Source organism: Physeter macrocephalus, chromosome 14, assembly GCF_002837175.3.
Source record: "Physeter macrocephalus isolate SW-GA chromosome 14, ASM283717v5, whole genome shotgun sequence".
NCBI lineage: Eukaryota > Metazoa > Chordata > Mammalia > Artiodactyla > Physeteridae > Physeter > Physeter macrocephalus.
The window spans coordinates 69630105-69645204 of NC_041227.1; the positions used below are offsets into that span (position 1 = coordinate 69630105).

A 15100-nucleotide genomic window follows, 5' to 3' on the forward strand; every position below is an offset into this window, starting at 1 on the left:
ATAGGAACATTGACTACACATTGGTTATCCAAGTGGACCTCGGCACCAGCACTGGTTTCCACAACCCTGGGAACCATGGGTCAGCTTTTCAGGTCATTACTGGCATAGAGGCATGAAAAATAGTCATCAAAACAGAAAAAAAAAAATCTTGCCATCAGGAAAAGCTCAAGCAACATTCATTCATATATTCAAAAAATATTTACTGAATGCAGACACTGGACCAGGTACCATTCTAAGTGTTTGGAATGAATCTGCAGAGGAAAAAACAAAAGTTCCCAAGACAACATCCCTGAATCTAGGCATGTCTCTTTGGAAGCATGAAAGAACTTACCTAATTTGGATCTCCAGGCCCACTGTGATTCTATATTGGTGTCCATCCCACCCACCACCATCTCAACCAGTGGGAAAATGGCAACACTGTTGGTCTACCCCATACATCTGAGCCCCCTCCAGATTATATTCTCCACGGAAACCAAACTAACCAGGGATAAATCAAGAAGAGAGGCACGGGACAATCTGCTTTTGCGCACCCAAGTTGTGTCTGGGTTCAGACAACTGAGCAGACTTTTAAGAACTTTTAAAAACAGATTTAAAAAGTAACACCATCTCATTGAGGTGTTTTGGAAAATACAGAGGAAAGTAACAATGGTTCACAATCCTCTAACACAATTTTTCCCCCAATTTTGGACAATTTAATTTTGCTCAGTTTTGGCTGTAATGAGCAACAAAGCATAAAGCTTTGTTCATGTTTCAGATTTCCTTAAGAATAGACTCCTAGAACTGAGACTATGGTATCAAAGGGTATGGAGACCTTAATGTTCTTAAAACATGCTGCCCAACTGCTTTCTGGAAGCGTTGGACTAATTGATATTCCTATCCAGAAGATATGTAAATACTTAACCAGTCCTGAGTTTCACCATTTAAAAGTATTGTGTTGATCAAAGTGTACAAACTTCTAGTTGTAAGATGAGTAAGTTCTGGGCATCTATGTACAGCATGGTAATTATAGCTGACAATATTGATAGCAACATACTTGACAGTTGCAAGTGAGCAGATCTTAAATGTTCTCATCACAGAAAAGAAATGGCAATTATGTGGCATGTTAGCTAATGCTATGGTGGTAATCATTTTGCAATATATATGTGTATCAAATCAACAAATTGTACAGCTTAAACTTATACAATGTTATATGTCAATTATATCTCAAAGCTGGACAGGGAGAAAGAAAAAGAACATCAGCCTGGGAAAAAAAAATCAATGGGGGAGCATTCTTTTTTTTTGTAAGCTACAGGTTTCAAGTCAGAGGAAAAGCAGCTTCTGATATCTATCACCCCTTTTCTCTTGGAAATCAATTCCTTATATTAAATCCCATGTTTGAAATACCTAGGATAGATTCTCTTTTTCTTTCCTCTTTCTTCTTTCCTTCCTTTCTTTCTTTCCTTCCTTCCTTCTTTCTTTCTTTCTTTCTCTCTCTCTCCCCCTCTCTCTCCCTCTTTCTTCCTTTCTCTTTCTTTCTTCCTTCCTTCCTTCCTTCCTTCCTTCCTTGTAGCATTCTTTTTAAACCCAAGGTTCCAAAAGTCCATAAAGAGGGATATAGAGAGAAGTGATGAATCAGGCCTATTAAACAACATTCCCAAAGTTGGTCCAAAGAGAGCTATCTTTAAAGAATTGCAAAGCTAGCTTAGGAGACCAGCACTATGACTTTAGTTCTTTTATGGATGCTTTAAGGAAATGCTTGTTGCCAGTGCTTTCAATGGTGCAAAGATTAATTACATGGAAAAGCCCAGACAACTTCTGAGTCAAAAAGTAATTCAGAAGAGTTAGATTTTTGAAAGTGATGAAATTTTAGAAATACTTTTACTAATGTATTCTGCTTTTATTTTCCTTTTTATGTATACATAAGAGCAATATGATAAAAATGTCTACTGAAGTCTAACAAAGCATTTAAACTAAGTGTAAAATAAAAATTAGAGGTGACAAAAATTAATAAGAAATATTACTGTTTGAGAGCAGACAAAATATATCCTGTTTTTATAAATTTATACTGAATAGTAAATTGGAATGCTTCATGTTTAGAATTACTCCCTTTTTGAGAATTACCTATGTATTTTCCCATTGGGATCTCAAGTGGTTTCATTATAGATTTCTAAGAGCTCTTTACATCTTAAGGATATTAATGTTTTTGTGGCATATGTGTTCCATATAATGATTTCAGAAAGCCAGGCTTTTAAATTTTGTTTCTAATGTTTATGCAAGCACATCTCTCATTCAGTAATTTAATAAATATTTATTGAGGGCCTGGTACTGTACTAAGCGTAACGAGCACAAAGATAAAAAAAAAAAAGGGTCCCTGCTCTGAAGCATGGTCTGGAGAGAGAGAGACAGACACAGGAGGAGCTAGTATAATGACTGAATTATGCCAGGGCAGCAAGGAGCCTGCCTTCACCCCATCTGAGAGCTTCAGAGACTAAGGGGAGATGACTCCTGAGCTAAATCTTAAAGAGGATTAAGTGGAAGAGATGCTGGCAATGTTCTGTTTTTCACCCAGGGGACGGCTACATGGATTTTTGCTTTATATTATTATGTTGCACATGTTTGGTTTATGCATATTGTATGTGTGTCGTATTTCATATAAATAATGCTAAAAGAAAAAAAAAAGTTGAGCAAAAGTGAACTAGGGAGCAAAGGCTTTTCAGTATGAGCCTAGCACAGAATTTTGAACAGAAGAGTTGGTGGCTAATGTTTCTGTACACACTGAAGTGCTTTTGCATTGGAAAGGCAATATCTTACACATGTAAGAGTCAGGACATAAAGTATTTGCATATCTTTAAAAATTTTTGTCTTTTTATTGAAGTATAGTTAATTTACAATGTTGTGTTAGTTTCTGGTGTGCAGCCAAGTGATTCAGTTATATATGCGTGTGTGTGTGTGTGTCTTTTATATATATATTCTTATATATATATTCTTTTTCATATTCTTTCCCTTTATAGTTTATTACAAGATATTGAATATAGTTCTTTGTGTTATACAGTAGGACCTTGTTGTTTACTCTGTATGTAGTAGTTTGTATCTGCAAATCCCCAACTCCTACTTTATCCCTCCCTGCATATCTTTCTTTAAAAATTAATTTAAGACATTCCAGCTAATAGAGAGGAATAAAAATTTACAACTCAAGGAAGAATGACTTATTATCTAAGTGGGTATGGGCCCCAACACTGCTTGTAGGGTAGCAGAAACACCAGGGGCTGACACCTGCTCAGAGGTGTCTGTCTCCCTTTGCCTCCGTGCTGGGGTCTGGTGTGGCAAAAAGAACTAGTAGCAGTGAGCATTAAAATACAATTGTCTGAATAATGGTAAATTCTGTCACTGAACTGCATTTGACTGAAAAGTTATTCTTCAAGAAGGTATAAAGTGCAAATAAAGTATAATAATGTTTGAGTTTTAACATTCCACATAATATTAACAAAAGACTGAAAATTAACATCAACTGATGAAGAGGTCGGTAAAAGTTCTTGTATTACATACCACTTGACCCTTCATTTTGGAGGCTCAGAGATTAATTTTTAAAAAAAAATTAGAGGTTACCAAAATGTAATTATAAGAACGGGGCATATACAGTGCACATGACGAGAAAGCTTTTTAAAAGCCCCCAAACAAGCTAGCTAAAAAATGAAGAAAGAGCAAGGAGCATTAAAACCAGAAATACTCACTGGCCTGGGGAAAAACTCTCAAACAGAATTGTACATGAAAAACAAAGGCTAGAAAGTACTCATATAGTATGATAGTCACTCTGCCTTCCTCTTTTTCCCACTGCTCTGGGGTCTGGGGGTGGTGAAAAGAACCCACAGGAGTGTTAAAAACAGAGTTGTCTAAATAATGCTAGATTTTGTTACCAAACTGAATTTGATTCAGTTTGGTTTCTTCCATTTAATACTATAGTCCACCTGAAATATATTTCAGTATATGGTGAGCTCAGCAAGCAGAGAAGGAGTAAGAGAAACCAATGCCCTAACATGTTAACATTGATCATAGCTGGGAATTGAGATTTTTTAAAAAAATAATTTATTTATTTATTTATTTTTGGCTGCCTTGTGTCTTCGTTGCTGTGCGCAGACTTCTCATTGCGGTGGCTTCTCTTGTTGCGGAACATGGGCTCTAGGTGCGCAAGCTTCAGTAGTTGTGGCGCACAGGCTCAGCAGTTGTGGTTTGTGGGCTCTAGAGCGCAGGGTCAATAGTTGTGGTGCACAGGCTTAGTTGCTCTGTGGCATGGGGGATCTTCCCACACCAGGGCTCAAACCCGTGTCCCCTGCATTGGCAGGCGGATTCTTAACCACTGCACCATGGGGGAAGTCCCGGGAATTGGGATTTGACGTAAGTTTTGTTTTTATCTTTTTGTTTTCTATGTAATCTATGTATTGAATTTATTACTTTAAAAAGATAGGAAAATTTGCAAAAACAAAAGGTTTCCCCCCTCCAAAAATCAAATTATGATCTCTATGTGATCTCCAAGGCCACTCCACCCTTCAGCTCCACAGTTGTCATTTACACTTGTGCTTCATGTGAACGGCAGGCCCTGGAGTTGTGCAGTCCACAGCCTGTGGAACTGTGCCCTGGACTTCTGGCATTTTCTCATTTTTATTCTTTCTCTTTTTTTTCTTCATTTATAAAATTATCACATAAACATTCGTGACACTTGTGAAAACATGCTAAAATATCCACATAAAAACTGTCTGTCCCACTATGTAGAAGTTTCACTTCCCAATACTATTCTCTTGCTTACTTCCAGTCTAAAATGGTAGCTAATCTAATTTTATAATCCTGACTTTTTCCTCTTAAGTCTTATATTATCAATATTTTTCTCATGTCATTAAACTTTTGTATACACCTTTTGAAATGGCTGCAAACTACTGCAAACCATTAATACAGTATATTTAACTAACCTTCAAGTTAAATTCTAATTTTTGATCAAGGAAAAAATAAATCCCTGAGATGAACAATTTTACTCGCAAATCTTTGTCCTCATTTCAGATTATTTGCTTGGGATAAGAGTGGAGAGGAAAGTATGACTATCATTAAGCCTTTTAATACATGTGGTTCAAATTGCTTTTTAAAAAGCTTGTTTCAATTTGCACTCTCACCAGAGGACCTGTGCTTTTTCATATTACTAAGACCTCGCTGGCAAAGTACCAACATATATTCCAAAATTGAACCTTTGGGGCTTCCCTGGTGGCGCAGTGGTTGAGAGTCCGCCTGCCGATGCAGGGGACACGGGTTCGTGCTCCGGTCCGGGAAGATCCCACGTGCCGCGGAGCGGCTGGGTCCGTGAGCCATGGCCGCTGAGCCTGTGCTTCTGGAGCCTGTGCTCTGCAATGGGAGAGGCCACAACAGTGAGAGAGGCCCGCGTACCACAAAAAAAAAAATAAATTGAACCTTTGTTCATTTGGTAGAAGGAAAAAAGCGACCTCAGCGTATTTTAAATTTTAATTTCTTTGATTATGAAATAAATATAAAAATTTCATCCACTTGTATGTTCTCTTGTACTTTGTCTATTTTTCTTTGGGAATGTTTTATTTTCTTATTTAAATCAAAATTTTTATTTAAATCAATTCACAGAATTCATTATACATTAATGGTATTATCCATTCATCTATAGTATTTATGACATACAGATTTCCAGCTTGGAATATTATTTCTCCATTCAGTTGATATGTAGATTATCTTAATATTTATGAGCTCATATCAAATATCGTTTTTCTTTGCATTTTCTTCCATAGCTTTCATTCTTAGAGAGCCCGTCCCCAGAGTTCAGATTAATATCTATTTCCGGATGGTTCAATTATGGCTTCTTTTCTTTCATTTAATGCTATAGTCCTTCTGAAATAGACTTGGGGATACGATATGCTGTAAAAATCTAAGTTGTTCTCTTTTCCAAAGAGCTGGGCAATTTAACCAATTGTCTTACAAATAATCCATTTACTGCCCACTGTTTTTCGATGCCTCCTTTATATTTGATCTTTGAAAACCAAAAACAAACATGTGGACCTATTAATAAGTAGTAGGACGTACCAGGTACTGGTCTAAGAACTCTATATATGGCAGCTTGTTTCATCTTCCCAACAACTCCACGCAGTAGGTACTTTCACTTCCCCATTTTACAGATGAGGGGACAGAAGCTGAAAGGAGCCACTAGGACTTGAATCCAGCAGGCTGGCTCCAGAGTCTTCATGAGTCCTTAACCACTACACTCACTGCCCCTGCAAGAAGCAAGCTCCCCATCCAGACTCCAGCCCCCAAGGGACACTTCACCTGCACCTTGATGATTTAACCTGGGGCTGATTTACCCCCTACAAAAGGCTTCTCGCATAAAATAGAAAAATTCACAGTTGTAGAAAAAGGAAACACTCTAAGTCCATGAGAGTCTCCCTAGCTTCAGTTTGATTGTCACGGGGGAGTTCCAGGGAGCCCTGGGAAGAAATCCAGATGCCAGATGTAGTGGGGTATCTCTGGTGGGTCCAGAGCACCGGGCTTCCTGAGCCCTGACCAGAATCTGTGCCACTGATTCCTCATCCAAACACACAGGGATGCAACAGGGAAGATGCCCAAGTGCTTATACATATGCATGTTCTCAGCAGTGCTGCTTATAATATTTTTTTTTAAAAGGAAACAACAGAAATGTCTGTTTTCAAGCAAAACACAGCATACACAAAAGGTACCATCTTATACAGCCATTAATAATGTTGCAGAAAAAGGCTTAACAACACAGGAAAATATTCTCTATTATTAGTAACATTTCAAATTATTAGGCATTGTGGACAGCCTGGTTTTAGTCTCAAATATCTATATACATCTATATCCATATCTATATCCATAGAGAAGTGTATATAAAAAGTATATGTATGTATATTAAAAATATATTTTTAGTAAAAAGAAATACACACACACACAATAAAGCAGGCCATACATCCAAATGTACACATTATCTTTGGAAGTAGAATGCTTACGTCTAATCCTGGCTTCATGACTTACAAGCTATGAGACCTTAGATAATGTATTTCATGTCTCTAACTCTCAGCGTTCCTATCAATAAAATGGAAATAACACTACTGCCTAGTAAAGTGAGGATGACTGAACTCAGATGTGAAAAGCACTTAGAACAGTACCAGCACATTGTAAGTGTTCAATGCTATTATTGCTATTTTCAAACTTTTCTAAAATGCAGGTTTATGGCATTTGTACTAAGAGAAAAGTCAATCTGTTTTAATATTCAGAAAGGTGACATCATAGAAAATCTGAGAAGAGCATCCGTACCCTTTCTCTGGCAGTAAGTGGCTCTGGCCCACGGCACTGGGCAGTGGACAGACAGGTCCAGTCCCCGCCTCTCTTTACACCCAACTTCCTGCTCAGTGCGCCAGGTACAGGTCCCAGGGGACCTCAGAATGTCCTAAACAGAACGCATGGTCCACTACACACTGTAGGCAAAACGATAGCCCATGCCCCCACTGATTACATGTATCCCCCCACCAGCCGGTGAGAGCCTTGCTGTCAAAGCCTGCACCTCCAAAAACTAATCATTGAATGAATGAATGAATGAATGAGCGAATGACTCTGTTCCCTGTTTTCCCCCAGCCAAGCAATCCACAGCCCACCGCACAGCCATCCAAGCCGAGAGCATGCGTGGTCTTAATTACCTCCCCGTAGGCAATGGTGTTATTGTATCTTCTCATTTCTGGGTAGACGTGGTCCAGGTACCACTGGAAATTCTTACACTTCAAACTTTTCCTTAAGGCTTTTCTTTCTGAGACATCACCTATGTCAATTCCTGGATTCTGAAAGTAAGCAAAGGGCATTAGTGACCAGGAGGCGCTGGCCAGAGCGGAGAACAGGCAGCGTCACCTTCGGGGAAAGCGTCAGAGAGAAATCTGAAGCCCCTACTTGATCATCTAGCCCCGAGCTAGACAATACTGTCCCCCAAGCACAGCACGCAACCCCCAAAGTCAGCCTACCTTACCATCATGAAAGGGATCCCGCGATACACTGATATTGACAACCTAGGCCCCATCTCCATCTCTGCCATTTCTTCAGTGACTCTCAGGACCCAATTATTAGAGGAATTATTTGATTAAGATGAGAAAATAAATGTCTATAACCTCCTCCCATCTTTCTTTTCCGTACACGTGTAATTTCCCCCCTTTGCTGGCTCTTTGCGAAGTTCATTATATGCAGATGTGAAAATAATTTTCCACTGCAAAGCTTGTAATGATGTTCTAATGAATAATTCACTCTGCTTTTACAGAAATGAACCTGTAATGTGCTGCTGTGTGCTGACAGGGGAAAATACAGTAGCTGAAATATGATTCCAGAGTCAGCCACAGGATGGCTGTGACCCAGTGCAGACAGGATACGCTCTCCTCCAAGGCGGACAGCCAAGCATCATCTTGGAGCAGGAGAAGTGTTTAGACGATTTCATTAAGATTTCTTCTTCAGCAGCCAAACAGGGATTTTTTTTTTTTTTTAAAGAAAAGTCCCTTTAAATGTCAAACATTAATATCCAAAGGCAAACCTGGGCAGTGATAATTTAACTCTTTGTTTTAATATACTTAGCGTGATTAATATGGATGGTCATTTATGAAAAGCCTGGTAGGGAACACTGGCATTAGGGACCGAGGTGGTTTGTAATGATGGAGGAGCACTGGAATAGGGTTGGCAGCCCTCACTTCTTCTGACCCCAAGTCACACCCCCATCCTAGATCACAACTCTCATCTGCAAACAAGAAAAATGACAGCGTCTGTTCCACTGATGTCACAGGGCTGTGGGCAGAGTTGAGTGAAGATGCCAGTTCACATCCTTGCCCTGCCACGTGCTGGGTGTAGGACCTTAAGCAAGTCAACTTGCCAGAGCTGCAGTTTACTCATCTGTAAAATGGACACCACAGTGGGTTCATATCAAACTAGCATTTATTGAGCACTTAATATTTGTTATGCTCTGTCTTAAGCCTCATTTTTATTCTTCCAGGAGCCCCATGAGACCAGGGTTAACAATCTCTGTTTTACAGATGAGAACACCAGGGCAGGCAGTTCCTCTGTCATGAGGTTGTTATGAGGGCTAAATGAAGTATTGCAAATAAGAAACTTAGCGAGTACCTGGGAGAGTGTAAGGAACTCAACAAAGGTTGCCTGTTTTTATATAATAATGTGGAAAATCATTTCTAGTTTAACAGCTATAAAGTGCTGTATGGCCATAAGGGCGTTTTTAGTGCTTTAGAACATTATTTCAATAACTGTAGCAACAATGATATAAAAATTCTTCACTTTTGTCCTCTTTATCCACAAACCTGCACATATTCAACCGCATTTCTGGTGTCCTGGGCTCCAGCCTCCTGAAACGCAGGGGCTGCCATTTCTCAGTGGGAACAATTCCACAGCTCGGACGCCTACAGGTGCTCTGGCTGAACAGATAAGCCCAACTGTGGCTGAGGGTATAGGTCACCCCGCTGTGCTATGGAGGACAGAAATGCTTGCCAACATTCCATATCCTGTGCCAGGCACTGCTTTAAGTACATCACATGTACTTAGCTTTAGTACTTTAGTACTTAGTACTTAGATTAAGTACTTCTGATTTAGTTCTCACAATCACCCTAGGAAGGAGGACCTGACATTATCCCCATTTTATAGCTGAGGAACCTAAGATACAGAGATGAGAAGTAGATTTGTTCAAGATGTCATAACCATAAATGGCAGGGCTGGGATGCCAACCAAGCCAGAGCACAACCACCGTGCCATACTCCTGTGCGGCTGTAGTAACATGGCGATTTTCCTAGATTATATTCTGGGTAGAATACAGAAGAGAACCGAAGAGCCATGTAAACAAGGATCCAGCATACAGGAGGGACATACGTCACAGGGCAGCCGGAGCTCCACGGGAGGGCACACTGTGAGAGCAGACGGCAGGGTCTGGTGCCAAAAACTTTGGGCAAGGATCTTCTGGACACGGCGTACATTCAGAAGCAGGGTGTCAAGATTAATATAATGAGACCAGAATTAACACAGTGAGACCCCCTCTAATCTCTGTAAATGGATTTAGAGATTTCCCTGGTGCCAATCCCCATGGAAAGCAGGGGTTCTAAAACCTGGAGGTCTGTAAGCCACCTCAAAGTACACTTATAATTTTGCAAGGGTGAGCATCTTTCTGGGGAGGAACCATCGGCTTAGTAAAGGGATCAGTGACCCATCAAACATAATGTCAGTGTTCTAGGGTGATGGGGAAGGGCTATTTGGTCCTACCTCCAGTGGCAGATTCCACGCTATGTACACATGAGACTTGTAATCGTCCATCCAGACCTCGGCAACCCGGAGAGCATTCCTCTTGGTGTAGAAGCCGATGTTGCTGTTGTATGGCTTCTTCTTCCGCTCGATGTGGGCCACTCGTGAGCAAGGCAGGACCTCCATGCTGCCCCCGCACAGCCACACCTGGGGAGGGGGGCGAGGACTTCATCAGCCTGACAGAGAAATTCCCAGAGGCCACTGCTCCCTCCCCCAGGCCAGAAAGCAATGGTTCAGGAGACAGCCTGAGTGAGAAATGTGTTTTCATATATAAAGCCACTGAGCTTTCGGGGTTGGTTTGTTACTGCAGCACAGCCTAACCTCACCTGACTAAAACTGGTAGAAAAGACGGTTTCAGGGAGTTTTTTATAGATACAGCAGCTCAGGATATTAAAATGTAGCTCTTCCTAAGAAACGCCAATACGTGTGATGTGCTCCTGGTGACGCAGGGGTTTTCTTAAGTGCTCAGTAGTGCACAATTGTCACCTGTGAAGGTTTTATTTCCCATCTGGCTGAAGCTGGGCCCTACGGAGCTATAATGGAAAATTCAAACTAAAAAAACAGAATATCTTTGTTCATATCAGCACAAAGTGTACAACGGTTTAATTCTCCATTTATTAATAGGCTCTGTTTTGGAGTCCTAAGAGCACAGATGCCCGGCCTTCTGGAAGCATCCACCCCAATGCCATCATGTACAGGTAGCACTTGTTGCTAGAATATTTAAGTGGAAGGCTGAAATGTTAATTGCCTTTAAGGGATGCAAAAGCCCAAGGAAGTGACAACTTGCCATCCTCTTGCAGGAGCACGGCAGGCTTCCAGGCTCAAAAGGCCCTGTTCCCAGAGGAAACAGGACCACCCAACTTCTCTCAGTCCCAAGCAGGACAATCAAAGCATTTCTGATGGTCAAGAAGGACTGATTTGTGAAAATGAATTCCTGGTACTGGTGAGGAGAAGAGGAAGAAGACACAGAGAGGTTTCAGGGACCCATGAGACAGTCCTGTATACTCCCTGTAAAGGAGAGTGTGCCAGTGAGCTAACTCAGGTCAGCACAGACCATGTATGCTCATCTCAACCTAGGTCACTTCAAGCCTTTCTACCTTCAGTTTCCCAAACTCCCTCCTCGAGGATACTGGGACCCTCTCGAGTGTTTGCACACCTCCCCCGGGCCTTTATTGATTGAATTTAGTGGCAAATTTGTGTATGTGTGTGTGTGTATGTGTGTGATCTTCTGTTTCTATTTCCCAACTCTGGCTGCACCACAAGGAAATAATACAGATGGAAAATTCTCCTCATAACCAAGAATCTTCACCTTGCCTGTTTCTTCAAGGAGGAGACCGTGAGCTAAGAGACTGGTAGACAGTAGGTGATCCAGACTAGTTTGATTTGTGACCTGACAACTAGATGCCCCCATGGATTGGGGCAGACTCAGCTGTTGGCAGTGGAGGAAGCCAAGCCAGGGAAGCAAAATATGGCAAAAGGCCTATGGGGGAATAGAGGCAAGAGACCTTACGGGGTAAAAGAAGGTGGCTGAATTTCCAGGAGTGGGCAACATACAAACCCACAGAGTTCCATGGGTATGCGGCCCTAGACAGTTGCAGAATTCTGAGAATGAACAGAAAGACATCTCATGTTCACAGATTAGAAGATTTAGTATTAACAATATTAACAATTAGCAATACCTCCCAAATTGATTTAAACAGTCAACACAATTCTTATCAAAACCCCAAAGGCTTCTTTGCAGAAATTAACAAACTGATCCTAAATTTCATATGGAAATACAAGGGACCCAAAATAACCTTGAAGAGAACACATTTGGAGGACTTCCACTTCTGGGGCAACATGGAAAACAATGAATTTGGACCACTACCTCACAACATACACAAAAATGAACTCAAAACAGATCAAAAACCTAAATGTAAGAGCCAAAACTATAGAACGCTTAGAAGAAAACGGAAGAGTAAAGGTCATGATCTAGGATTAGGCAAAGGCACATCAACTGATAAACAAAATATGGTATATCCATATGATATTATTTAGCAGTAAAAACAAAATACAGACACATGCTACAGCCTGAATGAACGCTGACAACTTACGTAAGTGAAAGAGGCCGGTCACAAAGGACTGTATGTTATTTGATTCCATTTATATGAAATGTCCAGTAAAAGAAAATCCATAGAGACAGAAAGTAAGTTGATGGTTGCCTAAGGCTGAGGGTGGGGTCAGAGGAATAGAGTGACTGCTAGCGGGTGTGGGTTTCTTTTTAGGGTGATGAAAATGTTCTCATATTGATAGTGGTGAATACTGCACAAGTCCTGAATATACTAAAAACCATTGAGTTGTACACATTAAATGGGAGAGCTATAGTAGTATGTGATTATCTCAACAGAGCTGTGACAAAAATAGATAGATAAATAAATAAATACACAGAGAGATGGGGAAAAGAAGATTCAAGGGATGGATTCCAGTTTGGGGAGGCTCTGGAGGACTGGAAAAAGCAAAGCAGAGCTTGGTGAGGATCTCAGATGGTTGACTGCTTTCACTTAGCATCATGTTTTCAAGTTTTACCCATGTTGTAACAAATACCATTATTGCATTCCTTTTTATAGTAGAATACGATTCCAGTGTATGGATGTCCTACATCTTGCTTATACATTTATCAGTTGATGGACACTTGGGTTGTTTCCATTTTGGCTATTACAAATAACCCTGCTATGAACATTCATATACAAGTTTTTATATGGATATACATTATCATTTCCTTTGGGTACATACCCTAGGAGTGGAATTGCTGGGTCATAGGGTAACTCTATGTTTAACCTTTTGATGAATTGCTAGACTTCTCCAAAGCGGCTGCACCATTTTACATTCCCACCAGCAGTGTAATGAGGGTTCTAAATTCTCCCCATCCCCGCTAACCCTTGTTATTGTCCATCTTTTTGATTATATCCATCCTAGTGGGTGTGAAGTAGTATCGCATTATGGTTTTGATTTGCATTTCCCTGATGGCTAATGATGTTGAGTATCTTTTCATGTGCTTATTGGCCATTTGTCTGTCTTTGGAGAAATGTCTGTTCAGATCCCCTGCCCAATTTTTAAATGGGTTGTTTGTCTTTTTATCATGAGCTGAGGCCTTAGGGTGAAAATGAAGTTGCCTTCCAGTGTCATTTCTCTTTCTCTTGCCTCAGTCTTCATCACCTTTTTGGATGCCAGTGTGAAAGACCTTTCAAATCATTCCTTATGGGCAGTCTGTCCCCCAGACTCTGTTCAGAGCTGGCGTGGAGGGGGCTGTGAGGTGCAGAGGAATGAACCGCAGCAGAGGCCAATATTCTCGTTCAACCTCCTCCAAAGACCAGCTGGTCTGACATTAAACAAGTCACTTTCTCCCTCTCCCCCCAGGTGCCCCAGGCTCTCCATCCCAGTGTCTCAGCCAAACCTAGCAAGGCAGCCCTGCACCTCCCACGCTACCTGGAAGCGACGCAGTGTTCTACTCTGATGTCTTTCAGGGTGCTGCTTTTCATAAGTTATGTTTGGCTTTTCTCCACGTGAGAATAGGAATCTCAGGACTCCAGTGGGAGAATTCCAGGCAGTTGACAGGTCAGCCAGCCAAAAAGTGGCAGGCTTCTCTGTGAAGGCCTCCAGTCTGTTTTTAGCAAGCTTTCTTCCCAACTCAAAGGGACAGATACCTGAAGTAACAGGAGACTTCACTGATCTCTCTTAGGAGAGAAGACAGCATGCGTTTCTCTAGATTTTGTCATGTAGATTTGGAATATAGGAGAGAAAAAAGTTTACCCCTAAAGAAAGTGGGGGAGGGGAGTCAAAGGACACAGAGGTAAATAAACCAATGTGGTTCCTATGACCACATCCTGGTATTCTCGATCACAAAGTGTTCTAGGGCCACATAGGCCCCTGCAGCCTCTATAATCCATCCGTGCACAGAAGGGGAGCCCCCGACCTTCACCTCCAGGGTCCTTACTTGCATGCGCTCCTTTCAAGGCCTGAGCTAGTATCTGACCCCAGAGAGCCTGGAAGCCCTGTCCTGGGGATCCCTCCCATCCTCTCTCAGGGAGGGAAGCCCTAATGCTCTGGAGCTGGTCTCTCAATGTTGCCTCCTCAGAGACAGGAATTCTTCCTGGTATCAGATGTGAAGTCACTCTGGAAACCATTTAAACCCATTTACAACGTTAAAAGCAACACTGAAGGAGTGCTTAGTGCAGAAATTATGTAAATAACCCCATTCAGTAATCTAAGGGCAGGCAAATTTTAGCCTTTTGTGGGCTGGCAAAATCTTTTCAAGACAACACAGATTGCTGGCTAAGAGAATATTTTGTTACTTCTGTCCTCCCAATCCGTGTCGGGACTCGCTGGTAACCCACTTCCCAGAGGCGAGGACTCACCCCAGCCCCTCGGCGCTCCCCTCTGCCATCCTGGGGACATGAGCTGACTTTTCCCAGTCTACATGCGCAGCCTCTCCGCTACACTGGACGGGCACATGATGGCTTTCCTCCTCAAGTCCTTTTCCAGAACTTCAGTTTCAAACGTCTCCTTTATTTATTACTGTTTCTCAGTAATAGGATTTACCAATATGGACCTCAAAACATATCTCAATTTAAATACCACAGCGGCGAGAACCCCTAAATACCTGGATTCTACTGCCCGTTGATGCAAGTAATTTCTCTTGCATTTTCGCTATTCTATTTCCAAGATTTTGGATCATCTTTACTATCATTATTCTGAATTCTTTTTCTGGTAGACTGCCTATTTCCTCTTCATTTGTTAGGTC

General features: G+C 41.3%; 1 protein-coding gene across 1 annotated transcript in view; it reads right to left on the reverse strand.

Annotated features, from left to right (window-relative positions):
* Nucleotides 1-15100, reverse strand: part of GALNT17 (polypeptide N-acetylgalactosaminyltransferase 17) — a 477148-nt gene that overhangs the window by 22370 nt on the left and 439678 nt on the right. Inside the window, exons 7-8 of the mRNA XM_024122980.2 lie at nt 10282-10467; nt 7689-7826 (exon numbers count right to left, since the gene is read on the reverse strand). Coding sequence (XP_023978748.1) covers nt 7689-7826; nt 10282-10467 — 324 coding nt within the window. The remainder of the gene's footprint in view (nt 1-7688; nt 7827-10281; nt 10468-15100) is intronic.